This window comes from Miniopterus schreibersii, assembly GCF_964146895.1.
Source record: "Miniopterus schreibersii genome assembly, chromosome: 2".
Classification (NCBI taxonomy): domain Eukaryota; kingdom Metazoa; phylum Chordata; class Mammalia; order Chiroptera; family Miniopteridae; genus Miniopterus; species Miniopterus schreibersii.
In genome coordinates this window covers 146,206,533-146,228,921 of record NC_138102.1, presented here as the reverse complement: position 1 = coordinate 146,228,921, position 22,389 = coordinate 146,206,533, and the positions used below count along the sequence as shown (strand labels likewise).

Sequence of the window (22,389 nt, the reverse complement as noted above, 5' to 3'; positions counted from 1 at the left end):
CTGCGGAATCCGATGTGGAGGCCCAGAGGTAGCTTGTGCTCTTATTAATGTAAATATTTCTGAGGCTTTGGTTTCATGATGCTTGTGGACGTGCTGTGTGTATGGGCTTTGGTGCAGGAAAAGTATAATTTAGCAGCAGATTTAAAAGGTAGTCTGGAGTGTTTCTAATTACTGTTTGTTTAGTTCGCCATTGCCTAATAAGTGGATTTAAGTAACCTTGGGGGTAGAGAATGTAATGTTCATGTTACAGTCAACCATGCAAATCAAATTCTAACGAAGTACTGCAAAGACTGCACCATGGAGTCAGTTTACAGAGGTGCTCCACTGAATTTTAAGTTTAGAAATGAGAGCATTTTGGAATGAGTATTTTCTACTTGTCGTTCACCACCATGAATTATGCACATGCCCAAAATCAACCCTACTGTGTGGCACAACCCCATTTAAACTGCATCAGTGGCCTTCGGCATTCAGTTCATAAAAATATGTATTAAGGACTAAATTATTTCTTTTACCATATTGTGCACTATGGATTGAGGACCATGGACCTAAGATGTCTGGGACTTAAGAGGTCCTAGTGTTCAGCGATTGTCAGCTGTGGTTGCAGACTGGTGTTACCTGGAAAGCTTCTCAAAGAAACACCCATGCCCTACCAATGGAAACCACATCTCTGGGGGAGGGAGCCAGTATTTTTTAGAAAGCTCCTAGGTGATTCTTATACCCAGCAAGGGATAGGGTCAACTGCCGTATTCTAAGCATCCCATATCACAGGTAAGGAAAAATGAGAGCAAGAAAGGTCAGACAGCTTGCTCAGGTTGCTGCGGAGGCAGGTCTGGGACTCGGGTTGGATGCCCCCACTGGGCTCTCTGCTGCCCAACCTGCCTCCTTGTATTTATTAATCCCTCCTCATCCTTCAGGTGACGTTCCCGCCTCCAAGAGGCCTTTTCTGAGAACTCACACCCTCCCCTCCGGTCTGGGTAAGATGCCCTGTCTGTTTGAACAGCACCCTTTCTTATCTGTTCCCTTGATGGTCAGCTGCAGGAGGACAGAGCCTGTATCTCTGGTCCTTTCTGTAATGTGCTGGCATGTCATTGAGTCCCAGATACTGTTTGTTGTATTGACGTTCCCTAACTTTTTATTCATTTATTAGTCCATGTGGATTGCTTAAAAAAAAAAAAAATTAAAAAAATTCATTCGCGTATGCTAGCTTCTGAAAGCAAAAATTATTTCTTACCTGTCATCAGCCCACTGTACTTGGGGTCAAGGTCTCATACACAAGGACTTCTACCCCTGCCTTCCAGAAGAGGGCTTTTTGGCAAAAAAAACCCACCAAAAACAAAAAAACAAAAAACTATCAAGGGGTTTGATGACAAAATAAGGAAAAGATTTCAATGACTTTATGTGTTGCTCAAGGTACTTACAACAACCAGGATCTTTTGAATAACATACAGTGTGTGTGTCATAAATGAAAGGGAGCATGTGACATTAAACCTTAGGATAAAAATTTGAAGAAAAATAATGCTATTTCATGAAAATATGTGTTAAGGACTAAATTATTTCCTTTACCATATTGTGTGTATAACTCGGAGTAGCTACATTTCATTCGCTTAGTTGAATTAAATCCCTTGGCTTCTCTGGATTAATATGTTACAGTCTTTTCAGTACATTAAAAAAACTATTAATCTGTCATCTCAGTTTACTTAAGGTTATCCGTGGCCAGGGTCTTACTTTCATTTGAAAAATGTTTTTTGGATGTGCATTGTTTATGTTTACGCGTGGAGCTGTAACAGAGTTTTGTTTCCGGAAGTAGGTTGCGGCCAGTATCTCTTCCCTTTACAGGGGTCACAGGAATTAGCTGTGTCCTTGTTTGGAGAATTCAGAGTTAAAGGTTTTTGGAGTCAAGACTACAAACCGGGCAGTGTTGTAGGGTAGAGGTTAAGATGTTGCAGGCAGGAGAGAATGATGCCCAGAGTGTGTGAGAGCATTATGAAGTCTTACTAAGACTTTGCGGGTTCATGCTTTATAATTGGGAGTCTTCGTATCCCAGGTAAGTGGCAAGGTGGCAGCATACAAGTAAAGCCACCATTTATCGGGGAAATCTTCCTAAAACAAATAGTCTTAAAAACTTCAGGAGAGCCCTAGTTGGTTTGGCTCAATCATTAGAGTGTCAACCCTTGAACTGAGGCTCCCAGGTTCGATTTTGACCAAGGGCATGTACCTCGGTTGCAGACTCGATCCCCAGCCCTGGTCGGGGCACGTGCAGGAGGCAACCAATGGATGTGTCTCTCTCACATTCAATAATTCTCTCTCTCTCTTCCCCTCATCTCCACTCTCTCTGAAAAGCAATGGAAAAAATATCCTTGGGTGAGGATTTTTTAAGAAAATTTTTTCAGGAGAAAGCTGTCATTGAGCTGGAGGGATATATACAACATTTTTATATTAAAATAACTTTGAACAAAAGACCTTAAATTGTAAAATTCCTAGAAGAAAACTGGTGGTTAAGCTCCTTAATAGAGAGGTCTTGGTTGATGATTTTTTGAAGCTGACACCAAAAGCAAAAGCAACAAAATATCAAAAATAAATAAGTGGGATTGCATCATCCTACAAAGCTTCTGTGCAGCAAAGGAAACCAACAAAATGGAAAGGCAACCTAGTGAATGGGAGAAAATATTCACAAGTCATATATCTAATAAGGGACTAATCTCCAAAATATGTAAAGAACTCATAAAATTCAATAGCAAAAAAAACAAAAAGGCAATTTAATTAAAAATCTGAATAGACACTTTTCCAAAGAAGACATGCAGGTGGCCAACAAGTACATGAAAAAATGCTCAACATCACTAATCATCAGGGAAATGCAAATCAAAATCACATGAGCTGTCACCTTACACCTGATAGAATGGCTTTTATCAAAAAGACAAGACACAACAAGAGTTGGCACAGACGTGGAGAAAAGTAAGCCCTTGTGCACTGTTGGTTGGATTGTAAATTAATGCAGCAACTATGGAAAACTGTGGAGATTCCTCAGAAAATTAAAAATAGAACTTCCATATGATCCAGCAATTCCACTTTTGGGTATTTATTGAAGAAAGTGAAAACACTAACTAGAAAAGATATATGCACCCCCATGTTCATTGCAGCAGCATTTACAATAGCGAAGATATGAAAAAAACCTAAGTGTCCATTGATGGATGAATGGATAAAGAAAATGTGTGTGTGTATAAAATGGAATATTACTTGGCCGTAAAAAAGAATGAAATCTTGCTCTTTGTGACAACATGGATAGGCCTCAAGGACATTATGCTAAGTGAAATAAGTCAGAGGAAGACAAATATTGTAAGATGCCCCTTATATGTGCAATCTAAAGAACAACAGACCAAGCTTATAGATACAGAGAACAAATTGGTGATTGCCAGAGGCAGGGCTTGGTGTTGGGAGGAAGGAGTGAAGGGGGTATAAATTTCTTTTAAAAATCTGTGCAGGTATATGACATAACAAAAACACACACACACAACTCTGATTATATTGTGGAATAAAGTGCAAAGTTTTTGTGACTTTTTAAAAAAAAGATAAAATAGGAAATTTTAAAGAAGCACCTCCTTCCAGTTTCTCCTTTGCTGCTATTTGGATGAAAAACTAACAAACCAATAGAAGTTTTTGCTAAGTAATCTACTTCTGTTATACTGATTTCAGAGGCCCAGCAGTACACTGAAGGGGAGAAGGAGGGATCAGGGTTATTTAACTACGTAAGGCACAGTGGTCAGTGGTTTCACCCATGCTGTGCCGTGGAATCTTTATGACTACCCTGCACGTTAGGCCATGTTCATACCAATTTTAACATGTGAGAAGGTACATATGCTCCTGTCCACTAGGGAGCAGAGCCAAAATTTGAATGCAGGTCAGTCTGATTGCAGAGTCCTTGTATTTTTTCACCAAACATGGCCTCTTATGTTATGAGAGTAGCAAGGCCTCTAGAAGAGATTGTTGTTGACTCTAAGTATTTACCATGGTGATAGAGGAGGGCTGACTCTTGCTTCCCTTAGAGTTGTTATTTAACAACAGTAAGTTAACCTTTATAAACTTCTACGAACAGTTAAAAGCACTTCCTCATAATATCCTATAAAGTTCTGACTTTAAAAATGACATGTTATTATTTCAGTGGTCCTCAGAGTCCCAGTGTAGTCATTGTCATGCTCTAACAGGGAGGAAAGGAATGGTCAGCAATGGTCATTTTTGTTCGGAAGACTGGCGCATCAGGTAGGATTCTGTGCTCTCTCAGATGTCATGCGTTTGACTTGGGGAGGCAGCACAGCAAAATGCTTGATAATTTGTGCTCTGCCATGCAATTCCTGGGTTGGAGAACTCTGACTGCTACCCACTACTAGCTGTGTGATCTCGGGCAAGTGACTCGACCTCTTCACGCCTTAGTTCCTTTTTAGTAAGATGGGAACAATGATACCTTGATTGTCATTTTAAGAGTCGAATAACCTAAAGCATACAGAGAGCTTAGAATGTTGGGTGATGCAGAGTTAGCGCTCAGTAAATGTTTACCTCTTCTTAGTGGACAGAAGCTAGATGCTGCAGGCCCAGTGATCCCACTCCCAGGTATTGACCCAAGAGAAGTGAGAACCTGTGTTCACCTAAGACCTTTTAGCAAAGGTTCATATAAGTTTTCTTCACAGTATCTAAGACCTGGAAGCAACTCAAATGTTCATCAACTGGCCAGTGGATAAACTGTGGTATGTTCATGTTATTGAATACTATTCAGGAGCAAATAGGAGCAAATTCCTGATCCAGGCAACACCAGGGATAAACCTCAAAGGCATTATGCTGAGTAAGAGAAGCCGGATACAAATGGTGTATACTAGTTGATTCCATTTATATGACATCCTAAAAAGGCAAAACTGTAGACACAGAAATCCGATCGTTGCTTGCCAAGGACTGGAAGTAGGTGGAAGAGATTGACTGCATGGGGGCAAGAGGGAACTTCGGGGGGTGATGGAAATACTCTGTACCTTCATGGTGGTGGAGGTCAGATGACTGTATACATTTGTCAAAACACATCAAAATGGGTAAATTTTCACTGTATAACCCCACTAAATCTGATTTTTAAAAAGTCAGGTGCTACAACATGAACAAAGAACGGTAGAAGAAAAAGGGGTCAGAAACTGCAGCCGTTCTTTGGTTTCAATGATTGCATAAGACAGACGAAATGGTTTAATTTCCCCCTAACTGCCTATGTGTTAGAAAACAGTAATCTGTGAAAAAGTTCTGCCCTGCCTAACATATCTGAGTCTCTGCTGTGAGCATTGGTCTGCTTCCCATTTCTCAAACTACCCACTGGAGCTGTTTCTGTGTCGCAGGCGCAGGGCTCTCCCTGGGGGAATCCTGAAGGAGGGCTCGCCGTGCAGTAAAGCATTCATGGAAACAGAGCGTTGGTGTTCTAGGTGAACTGAGGGTTACTTTTCCAGGTTACTGAGTAGTCTGAGCACACGTGTGAGTAAGGAATGTTATCTCAGAGCATTGTTCATTCATCATGAGTCACAGCCGCCCTTGGCACTTCCTCATGGAGCTCCTGTCTCTCAGCAGCACCGGGCACAGTTGACCACTCCCTCCTTCCTGAAACCCTTCCTTCACTTGGCATCTGTGATGCTACTCTACCTTGATTCTGCTTACGATTCACTTAGTTTTCCTCAGTCTCCGCTGCTGGATCCTGCTCTTCCTATTCCTGGCCTCCAGACTTGGGAGGGCTGTGAGTTTTGTTCTTGGACCACTTCGCAATCCCAGCCCATTCGTGAGTGATCGCATTCATTCCCAGGGCCTTAAATACCATCTATATGTTGATTCCACTTGGTTGTCCAACAGACATCTCAAATGTAACATGTCCAGAAACAACTTCTTGATCTGCTTTCTAAACCTACACTTCCTTCATGGTTCCTCATCTCAGCAGTGAGTCCACCCAGTTGCTCAGTCCAAACCCCTGAAGCCATCCCTGATTCCCGCCTGTGTCTCACACTTCATGTTTGATCCGTTAGCATCTATCCCCAATCCAAACGCTCCTAATGGCCCACCCCCACATCTAAATCCGAGCCCAGGCCATCCCCAAGTCTTGCTAGAACTTCTGCAATGGCTTCCTAAGCCATCTTCCTGTCTCCACTTGTGTACCTCATGGTCTGAGTTCACACAACAGCCACAGTGATTCTTCTGTTTTATACGTTTGTACTACTCGCAGTGGCTTCTCTGCAATCAATATAAAGTCCTAACTCTTAGCCATTCGCCGCAAGGCCCCTGCTACCTCTCAGTTGGTTGTAGTGTCATCCCATATACCAAAAAGGTTGCAGATTCAGTCCCTGGTGGGGGTGCATATGGGATACAACCGGTTGATGTTTCTTTCTCACAGCGATGGTTTTCTCTCTCCCTCCCTCTCCCTTCCCGTCTGTCTAAAATCAATGAAAACATATCCTTGGGTGAGGATTACATATATGTATGTATGTATAAGGCCAGCATTGTTGCCTGGACCTCAGCAGTATCTAATGCCAGGTCTGTCGTCCCTGCTCTTGCCACAGCAGAGCACCGCGCCGCGCTGTGATGCCACACGCTGCTCACCTGTCTGTGCGTGGTGGACTATGGCACCTGTCTCCTCTCCAACCTTGTTTTGTTCCCAGCCTCTCGTCTCTTCACACCTTTCAATCACACTGACCCCCCCCCCCCCTTTTAAACTGGTTATAGATAGAGAAGGAGTGGGAGAAGGGGGAGAGAGAGAAATATTGATTCGTTGTCCCACTTACTTATACATTCACTGGTTGATTGTTGTATGTCCCAGACTGGGGATCAGACACGCAACCTTGGCATATCGGGATGACACTCTAATCAACTGAGCTACCCAGCCAGGGGACCTGACCTCTGTTGGCCATATCCTTGAGCACACCAAGATATTTTCTGCTTCAGAACCATTGGCTGGCTTTCCTTGCTTCCTTGAATGTTCTTTCTTTAGCCCTGCATGGCCAACTCCTTCTCATCTTTCAGGTCTCAGCTTAAATATCACCCCTCAGGGAGCCTCCTCTGACCACAGTGCCCAAAATACTTCCCTCTCTCATGCTCTGTCATAGCAACTTATTTATTTCCTTGTTATCCACTAAGCAGAGTCAGTTATTTAAAAAGTACTTATGTTTAGTTTTTATTAAAGAATATAAGTTCCCCGAAAAGGGACTTTCTCTGCTTTGTTAACTGTCCTGTCTTCTGCATCTAGCTCAGTGCTTGGCAGTAGTGGGCTCCAGAACAGTGATGCTAATGTTTCCATGTGTCACATTGTGACATGTTTGACATGAGTCCTCTCCCTTATTTTTTTTAATAGGGAAAATGAAATTTTATTTTTTCAAAGTTTTGTATAATTAGTTAATGACGTTTACATAATTAGAAAATTACATAATACTGTAAAATTTGTTATGGAAACCAGCAGCATCTGCCCTCTATTTTCTGTTCACCAGAGGCAAGTGTTTTCAGATTTAGCTGATTATTTTAGTAATTCCTTCTATATTTTTAATGAACATACTTGTAGTGTTACCTACCTACTTTTTAGTTCTGTTGATGAAAAAGTGAGTATTTAGCTCGCTTTCATCTACCCTTGCCCCTCTCCCCTTCTCACACGAGTTTTCCCAACCTCCATCATCCCGTTGTAATTGTGTTGTAATTTTGGTAAGATCGGTAGACGATGTTTACTTTATTATCACTATGGAATACTTTCCACAGAACAGCCCCCTAACATAGTTTGATTACTTTCCCTCTTAAGGCTACTCAGCAGATAGTAATAATTTTTCTCTTAATTTTTGATGTACTTATAAATATTCAACCTCAGACTCTACCCCAGTTGTAAATCTCTCAGTGTAGTCAACTACTTAGATAATCTATCCAGTTCATCCTATTTGGGGAAATTCCTCCCAGAGCCTTCTGGTCTTCTCTCTGTCTAGGCTGCTTTCTCGGCCCCCAAAAGCTAGGGCTTTCCCTTCTCCCTGGTCCTGGGGACTCCGTTTGCCTCTCCTTGTATTGGAGCTGTCAGTCTCTGGAACTTCAGGCTCACTCTTTGTTGGTTTACTACTTCGTTTTGGTGGAGCACATTCTCCAGTTTCTTATGGAGAAAGGGTGTAAGAGAGGTAACTTTTGAGACTTGCAGGTCTGACAGTGCCTTTGTTCACTCCGGCTTTCAATTGGTGGTTTTGATGAAGTTTATAACTCTAACGTAGAAATCATCTGTTCTCAGAATGTTGAAGCCTCTGCCTTCCAGAGTTGCTCTTGTGAAGTTTCTGCCATTCTGACTTGAAATCCTTTGTATGAAACTCTTTTTCCCTCTGGAAATTCCATAATGATGGACCTTGGTGTAGGTCTATTTGCACTGAATATGTTGGAAACTTGCCTGGCCTTTTCACTGTGGAAACTCCGTTCTCCACTCCTCCCCCAGCCCCACCTCTGTCCTTTCTTTAAACAGAAACAGTGTCCTTCAGTTCTGGGGGGAAGATGTCCTTCCGTTCTGGTGGGGGGGAAATGCCTACAATTCTGGGAAATTTCTTTCCTTGACAGTTATTTCTCCATTTTCTTTGATAATGAACACTTATTTCGATATTGGCTATCCTGAATTAACCCCTAAACTCTCCATCTTTCCTGTTTTATATCTCTGTCTTTTTGTTCAACTTTCTTGGACATTTACTAAATTGTATCTTATATTGAATTTTTAATCTGTCATCATTTTATCCTAAGATCTCTTTTATTCTCTGAATCTCTCTCTTTCTTTTTCTCTCTCTGATAACATCTTGTTCTTATTTCATGGATTCAAAGATCCTTTTTTGACTCTTTTCAGAGAACTCATGTCCAGTCTTCTCCTAGGTGGGGCCTGGGGCTTTGGAGGCAATCACTTGTCCATTAGGAGTGAGGAAGAGATTCTGGGGAGGTCTAACTACTTAAACAGACTTCCAGCTGATTCTCAGCCCCACAGTCACCCCCACTTCCAGAGGAACAAAGTGCTGCTAGTCTCTCAGCCTTTTCTGGGTTTTATAATTTGAATGAAATTGCTGCTAGGTGGTCCTGGTTTTGGAATGAGCTTTCTCCAGTTGGCTAAGCCAGTTGCCACTTGTCTGTTTGCTCTCCATCTTCCAAAATAGTGTTGCTATCTCTTCTGTTCTTTTTGTTTTTATCTGTTTATGTTCTAGTAGTAATTGAGGAGGGAGCAGGGCTAAATGCATGTGTTCAGTCCATCTTCACATAAAAGTTTCTCTTGAAGTGAGTTTTTAATTGTTGTTTCTGAGGCATTTGATCACAAATGTGAAATGGATCTCTGTGTAAGCTGCGAATCTCCCTTCCCCCTGCTTCAGTTATTTTCTTACCTACAGTGGGGGGGGGGGGCATGGTGGAAAGTTCCCTGAACTGGGAGTTAAGACACTTGGATTCTATTTCCAGATTTGCTACCAACTAATATGGACATTCTCTTGTCATTATTTCCTTATCTGTAAGGCCAGGAAATTGAAATAGATTATTTTAAAGTCTCTTTGTGCTGACAGATTGATTTTATTTCCAAGAAATTAAGATACTCATGTAATTGAACTCGAGATTAGGAAATAGAGTTGGAGCAGCCAACTGAGAAAGTGCAGAACTTACGCTTCTTGTATGTCAGTCAGTCTCTGTCACTCTGACATCTTGAAAGTCCCAGGTAAAATTGCAGCCCATATTCCATGAACAGGAAACTGTTAAAAGGTTATAAATTCTGAATTTTTTTCTTCTGGGCTATTTTCAGCTGTTAATAGTTCAGCTCTAAAGCATACTTAGATTCGCATTCTCAATAGCTAGATAAAGTGTTCATTTTGAGCCAGAAAAACAGGAAAGAGAATAGGGAATGAGGTCTATTTTCCCCCCTTTTCCCCTCCGGCAGGGATGGCCGTCCTGGCGGCCCCCTGCCAGGAAGCATGCCCTTCCCATCCACGCCATGTGTGAGTAGATAACAGCCCCACCATAGGTTCTCTCCTCCACGTTGCTGTTTCTCAGTCAGATGGGAAGACAGAGTGGACATTGCATGTCACTGTGGTTTTGACTGGTGGCTTTGATCACTAACCCAGTATGCTCAGTAGTGGTTAGCATAATGACTGAGGAGAAAATGTGCCCTGTGAAGCCAGTGACCTTGTGCTCAGAGACCGAGATGAGGTTCCTTAGGGTGGTGCTTCACAAACTGAGGGGGCCATTAGAGCCACCCTGTCCCCAATTACTAAAATAGTCTCCATCAGTTGGGGTGTAGGAATCATTCTGTAAGAGTTACCCAGGTTGTTATGATACACTTGATTCCTATATTGACTCAGGACTGTCATCTTAGGGACAGATGGCCAAAAAGAAAACCTGAGTCTTGAGCATTTGCAGACCTGAGGAGAAAAAGAGCAGAACAGAAACTGGGCCCGGCACACCTTCCCAGCTGACGCTCTGTCAGTCACAGAAAGTATTTCAAACTCTGCTTTCCTCATATCTCTACTCTACACCTTTCTCCTCATTGGTATATCATCTTGCTTCTGAAATCAGAGAAGAAATGGAAACCTTCAGTATTGCTCCAGCTTCTTTTCTCTCCTTCCCTCAAAAAAAAGAGAGTGTGTGTGTGTGTGTGTGTGTGTATGTAATGCATATATAAATGTATGTTTACACTCATCTTTGCTTTTCTAGTTAGGGTTAAGTCCTCTACTTGTGCCTGTCTTTATCAATGATCTCTCCTATGTATTTTTTTCACTCTTTTCCATCAACATTTATGTGTATGGACATGTAATGTATATCATATGAATGCATATTTCATTTTATAAAACAAGGCACAACAAGCAAAAATGTACTTTCCTCAACTCTATGGCCATCCTAGGTTCTGCTGTACCTCATTCATTCATTCATTCATTCATTCAGTATTTATTAGGGTCAGCTGTGTGTGGAGACCTTGGCAGGCACTGGCGTTTTCCAGCAGACTAAATAGACATAGTCCATGCTCGTAGGATGCTTACAGTCTCTTTTAACCAGACTCCTTTAAAAATTACTGTTCTAATTTCTTCCCATTACAGAAAGAATACATATGTTTGTATCATAAATTTGAAAGTAGCCTCCTAATGGGAAGCCACTAAAGAATTTAAAGCAGAAAATTACTGGCTCAGAATTTCATTTTCAAAGGTCACTTTGGCTTCTGAAGGGAGAAAGGATTGGGAGGGGATGAAAACTGTTGGCATGCTATCTCCTGACTAGGAGATTAGTGCTGTAGTCCAGAGCAGGGCTACCAGGGGCTTGGCAGCATAAGATGGAAAGAGGAAGGCAGAATCAAGAAGATGTACAAGATAGAGAGAGAGAGAGAACCACGGAGCAGTCGGGCGAATCTCAGAGGGAAGATGGGGCTGGGGAGTGGGGTGGGGGGGAGATTAATCAAAGAACTTAGATGCCTATACACATGACCTATGGACACAGCCAATAGTGTGGAGAAGACCTGGGGGGCACGGGGGGGCTGCCAGGAGGAGGGGATCAATGGGGGGGAAAGGGGGTCATCTGTAATACTTTCAACAATAAAGAAAAAAAATATTCAGCACCAAAGATGGTGAATGTTTTGCTGTGGGATGAGAGAGTGAGGGGAGTCCAGGATTACACCCAGGATTCTGGGTTGACTAGCTGAATAGATGGTGGTGCCATATACTGAGGCAAGAAATAATTGAGAAAGAGTAGCGCTGTGTGTGTGTGTGTGTGTGTGTGTGTGTGTGTGTGTGTGTAAACATCAGCCCTATGTGAACACTCTGAGTCTGAGAGGCCTGGGAGGTTTCCAAGTAGAGGAGCCACATGCGCAGCTGGGTCTGTGAATCTGGAGTTCAGAAGAGACGTCTGAAATAGAGGGATGCATTTGGAACCCTTAGCCTAAAGGTGGCGTTAACAGATGCCATGGGATAGGTCACAGGAGTGGGCCTCAGGTGGAGCCCTGAATATCTTCAGAAGTAAAGATCTAGTCAGGGAGGAGGCACTGACAGAAGAGACCAGAGAAACGAAAGAACATCTGAGAGAAGGAAAGCAAGGGAAGAGAGTCTTCTAAAGAAGTCACAGTCAGCTGGGTCAAAGATTGTTGAGATGTCACATAAGGCAAAAATATGGAATGGACATTAGGTTTAGCAGTGTGCCAGTCATGGATGCCCTCCGCCAGAGCTGGGTGGTGGGGGTAGAGCTGAGTCCCGTTGGCGAGGTGCCTACTCACCTAGAACCCCGTGGCAGCTGTGGCGAGACTTTCAGACTCTGCAGTGGGCAAGGCTGATAAGGTGGTCAGTTTTCCTTTTTATGATAGCCTCGTATCTCTGTTGTTTTATTCTAATTATCAAAGCAGTATATACTCATTGTAAACATTTTAAACATTAAAAAATATGACAGAATGATCTTCATAATTGCATTCCCTCAGACATAACCACTGTTAATCATTTGAGGTATTTCCTTCAAGAATGTCCTCTGCCCATGCTACCATGTACATACATTTTTACACATTTACTTTACAAAATTGGGTTGATTGCCCGATTGTCTTGTACTTTGAGACAAGCTTGTTAAAGCTTGTATTTTGATCTGTATATTTCAGAGATCTCATTACCTAAGCAGATTTATTTTATTGTGCTATAGTATATTCTCTGGACATTTGAGTTTTTTGGCTTTTACAACACAGACAATAGACAGGTGAAGGCCTGGGGTGGGGTGGGAGATGGGTCGAGGGAGGCAAAGGGGGAAAAATGCGGGGTATCTGTAATACTCTCAACAATAAAATAAATTTTAAAAAATAATTAAAAAAATATATTTTAATTGTTTAGAGAGAAGAAGGGAGAGAGCGAGTGAAACATCTATGCGAGAGCATAACATCGATCGGCTTCCTCCTGCACGTCCCCTACAGGGGATCTGGGCACGTGCCCTGACCAGGAATCGAACCCAGCAAACCTATTCATGCACTGGATGACTCTCAACCAACTGAGCCACACCAGCCAGGGCCATTTGAATTTTAATTAGACACTTTTGCTCTCACATAGTGCTGCCCTGAACATGCTTGTGCGTTTTATGCATTCCTTTCATATGTGTATAGGAATTTCTGTGTGGGACAAGTTCTAAAGTGGAATTGTGGGGTCAGAGGGCAAGTACATTTGACATTTTGTTACTGCTACAGTGCCCAAAGAAAAGGGCTTTTTCTTTTCTTTTTTTTTTTTTAAAAGCTAGAACAACTTTGAGCATGAAAATGTCAATGAGTGGCAGGTAAAGAGTAGGTTGAAGTCACAGGAAAAAGTGCTGAATGCTCTATAGTGAGCAGGCCAGTGGGAATGAAAACCAACGCGTGGGTGGAGTCAGCCTTTAGGCTGGGGCGGGTAGGATGAGGGGGGCAGGGCCTCAGTGCTGGCAGGTGGCAGGCACTCAACAAATACATGTGGGTTGAATGAATAAACGAATGTTGTTTGGTTGGTTCGGCAGTGGAACTTAATGATGTTTCCTTCAGGAAGCATCTAGTTTTCCACTTTCTCAACATCATAGAAGACTAAGATTTCCCACAGAAACTGGTGGAGGAGTTGGAGATTTGGAAGGCCCTTCTTGCTTAGTGAACCCAGTTGCCCTGGTCAGACAGGACTTCAAGTCTAAGTATCTCTTACCTTCCTCTCCGGTCAGCCTGCAGGGCCTGTTGATTCTAAGGCCTTAATATCACTGGACTCCATCTAATTCTGTTCATCTCCACTATTACAATCATTGTGTCAGTTCCAGCCTGCATTTTCTTGCCAGAGCAGCCTCTTAGATGGTCTCCTGTCTCCTCTTGTGTATGGCTCAGAACTTTTTCAGCTCCCCAGCCCCATGCAGACAGGCACCTATTCTCCCTGGATGGCCACTTGTAGGTTTATTTGCCGAAGGCCTTCACAAGTGAATGCCTTAGTGGCCATTTTTATATCTCTAAGACCTGCTGTATTGCTTAGCTGGTATTGTGTGCTATATAAATGATAGATACTATTTTATGTAGGAAAGTCTCATGCTTATATAAAGTTGGTACATGAAAAGGAACAAAAAGCAGGCATGAGATGAACTCACAAAGGACCTGGAATTTAAGACATATGATCCTTGAACAAGCTTCAGGATTATTACTCTTTCCCTAGGGAGAGGCAATCTGATTTAATTGTCATTTGTATTATTGTGTTTGTAATTAGCACGTTAAATGCATATTTTGAGAAAATTTAAATGCCCCACATCTCTCAGGTGATTTGGCTGTATACAGATGATCTGTTTATTTTTTTAAATTCCAATTAAGGAACTCTACTTTGTGGTATTTTCTAGGGTAGAAATGCCTGAATCTTCTTAGCAGCATCTGACCAGCCAGAGGATAATCACATGATTGGAGTCTCTGGTGGGATTCTTAAAGGAATGGCCTTCCGTTCCATTAAATAAAGAGCTCCCAAATTGGGATGGAATGTTCCCATTTGGATCTGCCTCCTCCCTTGCATCACCATGCCTGCCCCATCTACTGGGAGAGCAGTAGCAGGCCCTCACCAGCTGGCAGCGGAACTAGAATTTCAAGTTACATAATCAAAGTGTAAAGAAAGAAGAAACTCAAGGAGTTGATTATTTTTTTGTGGAGCAAACAGCAGGGTACAAACCTTCTAAAGCATTATATTCACAGCTGTGGTCAAAAGATCATGAGAATCATTTATGTCCCTGGAGACCTTCTACAGAGGTGCTTGGCTCGAGGGTTTCCATCTTGTAGAAAGAGATTAGCAACCCATAGCACTGGTCCAGTGCTTCTTGCTGTGACTCCTCCCTCCCCAGCCATGTCCAAGTTTCCCTCAAACAGCCACCTGTTCATAGCACAGTCAACGTATCCACAGCAGTTGGGATGGTCATCACCCTGGCCACTTATTCAGCAGAAGGGAGTAACTGGTGTTGGATCTGGGTGCCCCACTTCTGAACACTTTCCTGAGCCTATTGGGCTGTTGAAGGGTGAAAAAGGAGGAGGGGGCTTTGCTGCTGGGTTGCAGTTGACTCCCTCATTGCATTTCAGCAGAATGGGCAGTGGCTGAATATAGGCATTTAATGCTATTTAGCCTAAAATAATATCCTGAACTACTAAAATCGATTTATTTGTAAGGAATTTTTGTTATACTAGTCTGTTACTTAACTGGTGGCTTAAAAAAATGTGCCCATACATTCAAAACTTAAGGAATGGGTGTGGTTTAGAAATGCCTAGGTAATACTATAGTAGAAAATGGATAAAAATGAGATTTACGTGTTTCTTGAGTTTTCTTAGTTTTCAATTTTAGACTGAATTTATATGCACTTTCCCAATTTCTGTTGTTATCCAACATTTAATAAACTGCCGTTAGCATCTCTTTTACTTGACATACTCCAAAGGCTTTATACTGTATACTCCTTAAAAAAAAACCACAAAACACTTTAGGAAGGTTCAAACATAACATTTTTTCCTCTCATTATGTAATACTTGTAGCTAGTATTTATCTGGTGTTTACTACGTGCAGGTTCCATGCTAAACACTTGATATTCACAACTCATTTAACCTTCAAAACAACCCCAAGGACAAGTGCTATCCTTCCAGTGCAAACACTGAGACATCAAAATAGAATAAGCTGCCAGAGGTCACATAGTTAGAAGGTGGTAGGTCTGGGGTTTGAATTCAGGTCTGTCTGAAGGCATTCTTTCAGCAGGTAATTATGGAATGCCTGACAAGTGCTTGGGATTCAACTACAAAGAAGGTGAAACCTCTGCCCTCATCGAACTCAAATAATACAGAACAAGTAATTATTAATTACGTGCTGCTTTTAAGATTCTTTCTTTGTCTTTAACCTTTGGCATTTTAATCATGATATGTGTTGGTGTGGGCCTCTTTGGGTTCCTCTTGTTTGGGACTCTCTGTGCTTCCTGGGCCTATATGTCTATTTCCTTCACCAGGTTAGGGAAATATTCACTCATTATTTCCTCAAATAGGTTTTCAATTCCTGCCCCTCTCTCTTCTCCTCTAGTATCCCTATGATGCAAATGTTGGCATGCTTGAAGTTGTCCCAGAGGCCCCCTTAAACTATGCTTATTTTTTTCTTTTTGCTGTTCTGATTGTGTATTCTGTGCTACCTTGTCTTCCAGGTTGCAGATTTGATCTTCCCTCTGCTTTATCTAGTCTGTTGATTCCCTCTAATGTGTTCCTTTTATTGTATTCTTTATTTCTGACTGGTTCTTTAAGTAGTTTCTATGTCCTTTTTATGCTTTTGAAATTCTCACTAAGTTTCTTGAGCATCCTTATAACCATTGTTTTGGACTCTGTATGTAATAGATTGCTTGCCTCCATTTTTTGTTTGTTTGTTTGTTTGTTTCTGGGAGATTTCTCCTGTTCTTTTATTTGGGGCATGTTCCTTTGTCTCCCTGTTTTGGCTGACCTCGTATGTGTGTTTCTATGTATTAGGTAGAGCTGTTATGTCTCCCAGCCTTGATAGAGTGGCCTTATGCAGTAGGTGTCCTGTGGGGCCCAGTGGCGCAGTCTCCCTTGTCACCTGATTTGGGTGCTCCTGGTGTGTTCCTTGTGTGGGTTGTGTGTGCCCTCCTGTTGTAGTTGAGCCTTGATTGCTGTTTTGTGGGATTGACCCACAGGTTGGTTGGTTGTAAGGACTGGTTATAACTACAGTGGAGGAGCTTTTGTGTAGGGACTGACCATTTGTAGCAGAATCCACTTTAGTGGGGCTCTGATTACTCCCCAATATGCCGTTTGAGTGCGTCGTTTGTGGAGGTGGTTGGATGGTACCCTGGTGTGGTCTAAAGCTGCCCACAGGGTGTGTTAGTTCTGGGGCTTCTTGGGAGGTGCAGGCCAAGGTCAGCTGCTGCCTGTGCCCTGCCTGGGGCTACCTGGTGTGAGCTACAAAGTGATCTGTAGATGGGTGGCACTTGTGCTAGGCTTGGAGGTGCCTGGGAGGAGCTCAGCTGCAAACAGCCAACTGCTGCTAGTCCTGGAGTTGGGGCTGCTTAGCAATAGGTACAGGGCATGCCAAGTTCAGATGCTGCTTGTTTGGGACTTGTGGACCTTTGAGAGATTTTGGGAGAGTCCCAGCATGATCCAAAACCCGTCTTTTGTATGGAAAGGCACCTGGACAGGACTTGGGTGAGCCAGCAAGGTGGGTGGGTAGGGTCTCAGGGAATCACTTGGGCGGGGCTAACGTTGTTAGCCAGGTTGATGGAGACTCAGATATGGTTCCAGTCTGGGCCTGTAGGGGGAAGGCTCAGCAAAGATCAGTGACTTCCGTTAGCACTTCTTTCTGGGAGAAAGCTGCCCCTCCTAGCTTCGCCTTGAAGCCAGACAATTCAGTTCCTCCATGTATGTTCCTGGTGCCTTTGAGCTGCTGCCTCAGTGCTGGAGCTAAGAGCTAGTGAGTCCGTGAGCAGGTAAGCCATGTGGCCCTTTAAGAGGACACCTGAGACTCCAGCCCCTTTCTCTCTGAGCCATTGTTCCTGCTGGTTTTCAAACCAGGAGTTACGGGTACTCCACTTCCCAGCACTGGAACCCTGGGCTGGGGCACCTGGTGTGGGGCTGGGATCCCCTCACTCTTTAATGGGACCTCCGCAGTTGAGATATCCCTCCTGAGTTTTAACCTTCGTGTGTGTGTGTGTGTGTGTGTGTGTGTGTGTGGCCCCAGCCCATTTAGTGCCCCCCCCACCTCCTACCAGTCTCAAAGTTCAAAGTGGCTTCTTCTTTATGTCCTTAGTTATAGGACCTCTGTTAGCTAGCCTTCAGGCAATTCTCAGTGATGGTTATTCTGTCGTTTAGCTGTAATTTTGATGTCATGGGAGGAGGCAAGGACAGTGCTTACCTATTCTGCCGTCTTGACTGGAAGCCTCTCGACTTTTTTCTTTCTGGATTCTAAAAAATTCTGAATTCTGAAACACAAAAGCCTTTGCATCAGAGGTATTGGATAAGGGAATGTGGACTTGCAGGTTTTCCTTTCCCCTCGCATTTCTGTGTTCTGATCCCTCCTATCGTTCCAAAACTGATTTTGAAATCAGACCAGCTCTGATAATTAAGCATGGAGTTATGACTCACATGTGCTGTAGTTTAAAGACAATAGATATTTAAGAGTGGTGTCTTCTTTCCTCCCCAGGACATGTACAATTATTGTAATCTGGAAACTGACAGGTCAGTGGCTAGAACCAAGTTTCATCTGAGCCGTAGCTAACCGCAAATTTGGGGTGGTGTTCAGCTGGGAACCCTGAGAGTCGTAGGAGATCTGAACCAGTTGGACTGTGAAGTGATAGTGATAGATTTCCAAGATGTTATTGGAACATATTTCTATAATTAAAACCATTCATCCTTTATAGAACAATCAACTGCCTTAGCTAAGCTTTTAAAAAGCAACACCAAATTAGTTAAATGAAATAAAATCACTCTTATTAATTATAAGATTGGTTATTTTTAATGTTATTAAATCTAAATAAAAACTGTTTATTAAAATAGTAAATATCGCATAAATGGAAAAGTTGACTTAAATGCATGTGGAATTGCAAGGGGCCCCGAGTAGCCAAAACAATTTTGAAAAAGATGAGTGAAGTTGGAGGACTCACATTTTCTGATTTCAAAACTTTAATAAAGCCACAGTAATTAAAACAGTGTACTACTGGCATACAGATAAACATGTAGGCCAATAGAATAGAATTGAGAGTTTAGGAGTAAATCTGCATGTCTATGGCCAATTGATTTTTGAAAGGGTGTCAAGTACATTTAACAAGGGAATGAGTCTTTTGGACAAACAGTGCTGTGACAACTGGGTTTCCATATGCCAAAAATTAGAAGGAAGTTGAACCTCCACCTCACATTATATACAAAACTTAACTCAAAATGGATCAACAGCCTAAATATAAGAGCTAATACCATAAAACTCTTAGAAGAAAACTTAGAGGTAAGTCTTCATGACCCTGGATTTAGCGATGATTCTTATACATATATGATACCAAAAGTATGAGCAGCAACAACTGGATAAATTGGACTTTATCAAAATTAAAAACTTTTGGTTTTTGTTCTTCAAGGACATTCTCAAGAAAATGAAAAGACAACTAACGGAGTGGGCAAATATTTAGAAATAGTATATCTATAAGGCTTTAATATTCAGAATGTATAAAGAACTCCTACAACTCAACAAAAAGACATCCTAGTTGAAAAATGGATAGAGGATTTGAGTAGACATTTCTCTGAGAAGATACGCAAATAGCCATGAAAAGATGCTTAACATCATTTGTCATTAGGGAAATGCACATCAAAACCAAAACACCACTTCATGCCTACTAGAATTGCTAGAATTAAGAAAAAAATCAGAAAATAACCAGTGTCAACAAGGATGTTGAGAAATCGGACTCCTCATACATTGCTGATGGGAATGTAAAGTGATGCGTCTACTGTGGAAAATATTTTGGTGTTTCCTCAAAAATCTAAACATAAAATTAATGTATGACTCAGCAATTCTACTCCCAGGGTTATACTCAAAAGAATTGAAAACGGACTCAAACAGATATTTGTATGCCATTGTTCATTACAGTATTATTCACAGTAGCCAAAAGGTGAAAACAACTGAAGTGTCCATTAATAGATGAATGGATAAATATAACGTGATAAATGCATACAATGGAATGTTATTCAGTCTTGAGGAAATGCTACAACATCAATGAATCTTGACATCATTATGCTAAGTGAAATAAGCCAGAAGCAAAAGGACAAATATTATATGTTTCTACTTATATGAAAGGTCTAGATAGGCAAATTCATATAGACAGAAAATAGTGATTGGGGGGAGGGGGAAACGGAGTTATTGCTTAATAGGCTACAGAGTCTCTGAGGTGATAATAAAAAATTTGGAAGTGGTGATGATGGTTTCACAACATTGTGGATGGAATGAATGCCACCAAATTGTACACTTAAAAACAGTTAGCCCTAGCCGGTTTGGCCCGGTGGTTCGAGCTTCGGCCTGCGGACTTTAGGGTCTGGGTTTGATTACGGCCAAGGGCATGTACCTTGGTTGCAGGCTCGTTCCCCAGCCCCAGGTCTGGGTGCATGTGGGAGGCAACCAGTTTATGTGTCTCTCTCACATCAGTGTTTCTCTCTCTCTCTCTCTCTCTCTCTCTTCCTCCCTCCCTCTCTCTCTCTCTCTCTCTGTCTGTCTCTCTCTGTTTCTTTCTCTGTGTCTCCCTTCCACTGTCTGAAAAGCAATGGAAAAAATATCCTCCTGTGAGGATGTAAAAAAAATACTTTAAAAATAAAAAATAAAAATAGTTAAAATGACAAGTTTTATGTTTCATTTGTTACCACAATAAAAAGTTTTTTTAATGGTAAAGGAACTAATGAATTCAGTTGGAATTTAATAGGTTTCTGATATTCATTGGGCTTTTCTATAAACGCATTAGCTCATCCGGTTGGGATGTGAGAATGAATCGTGATGGTTCCCAGCTCTTCAAAAGGAGACATGTTTAACTTCTGGGCACATTTTTAGAGCTGAATTATTGAGGAAGGGGGAGGGTTATGGGAAAAAGGAAAGGCAGTGAGTAAGAGGAGCTAAAACAGCACCAAACATCCCTGGAAATGGAATAATTTAGAGAAAAATTGTGCCTACTAGTGATCTTCTCGGGGGTTAGTGTTATTTGTGGATGGAAGAAATCCTTAGAGTAATCACTTAGGGTAGGGCTGGGAAGGTGAGATGCCCAAGGGACTCACTGGACTGTTCTGTCCCCTTCGGGTCTGCTGTGGAGTCCTTTGTACTTGTGTAGGAGCATGTGTCTGTCTGATGTGTTCCTGGAAGGGTGGGCAGGGTGGAGGAGAGGCTGAACTCTTTTTCATAAATCTTGTCCAAATATTTGAAGAATATAATCATGGAGGACATTATATTATTAGCCTGCTTTGTGTGTGAATATTATCTCAGTGTGGCCCAGAGCAATAGGTTTCTGGAAATACAACAGCTCTCATTCTTGTGTAGGTAATTAAATTGCATTCTGAGGAACTATAGAGCACTATTAACTTTTGAGAGTGACAAAGAGCACTTTTGTCTTTCTCAAGAAGGGAAAAACAGAGAACTCTAATGGAAACCATCAAGTTGAACTTGGAATTTGCATTCCAGAAATGATTAGAGCAGAATACCTCTTTTTTTTTTTCCATTTAAATATTATTGTCATTGAGTTTACATGCCTTTAACAAGCTGGGGTGAGATTGATCCATCCAGATTCAGGAAAGAGGAAACATTTCCTGATGCATATTTCTTTTTATTCAAAGTAGTAGCCAAGAATGCTTAGGACATTGAAGTCATTCAAAAATATTTGCTGAATTAATGTTATCTTTTTCTATGTTCTGATTTATTTTATTGTTCAAGAGGGATTGAACGGCAGGGATAGTCAAGGTAAAACGTAACATAGAAAAAGTGGTGCCTAGCAGTGTTAAGGATGCCAAAATTTATTCAAGATTGAAGTAAAAAAGTAATAATAGCCAATATTTATGTAGTATTTAACAGTTTTCAAGTCACTTTTATATATGTGTCCACAGTTTATTCTCCACAATGACCTTCCGATGTAGGTATTATAATATACATTATATTGATGTATTTTCCACAAGGACCTTCTGGTGTAGGTATAATATACATTTTATTGATGTATTCTCCACAGTGACCTTGTGATGTAGGTATTATAATATACGTTTTATTGATGAGGAAACTGAGACTTAGGGTTAAGTGATGTGCCTGAAGCTACAGGGTTATGCTGTGTAGAGGTCTTATACTTGAAGTCCACTGTCCTATCTATGTGGTAAAATACAACCCCCTTAGCCTTGAAAGAAAGTCTCCCTTCTTTATGTTTTATGTTTCATTTTTTACTTCCTTTTCATTAATAATAACTCTTTGGCCCCATTTTAGAATTTAGCATCTCATTTAATGTTACGGGGACTGTAACCTGCAGGTTTACAACCTCTCTATAATATGGGAACTAGATTTTTCCCTACCTGATAGTCACCAAGAGTACTGTAGATCCTGTTAAACTGAGGCCAGAGAAAGAGATACTGGAACCTGGAAGCCAAATATGACTGCCACTGTGTGATGTGATGTGGGGAGTGAGCCGGGGCAGGCCTGCATAATCTCTGGAAAGTGTGGAATGATGGCACACGGGGGCTCAAGGGTGTGGTTGCTTTAAGAACAGTGACCGGGGAGTGTCGGCATTCAAGTCAAACATTATATGTATTCTGGGACCAGTTTTCAGAGACTTGTAGTCAAATGGAAGAAGAGAATTTCAGGTACAGGAGTGTTTCGCAGATCATTAGACATCCTGTCCTGTCTGGATGTGTGAGCACACCCTCATTCCCAGAGTAAGATGGGCCATTCCTTTGACATTTCTTGA

The 22,389-nt window shown here is 41.7% G+C and overlaps 1 protein-coding gene across 2 annotated transcripts in view; it reads left to right on the top strand.

Annotated features, from left to right (window-relative positions):
* Nucleotides 1–22,389, top strand: part of ANO6 (anoctamin 6) — a 168,048-nt gene that overhangs the window by 41,141 nt on the left and 104,518 nt on the right. Inside the window, exon 2 of one of the 2 annotated variants that reach the window (XM_081129748.1) lies at nt 915–974. The exons of the other annotated variant lie outside the window; for it this stretch is intronic. Within the exon in view, the coding sequence (XP_080985874.1) occupies nt 915–974 (60 nt within the window). The remainder of the gene's footprint in view (nt 1–914; nt 975–22,389) is intronic. 2 annotated transcript variants of the gene reach the window in all.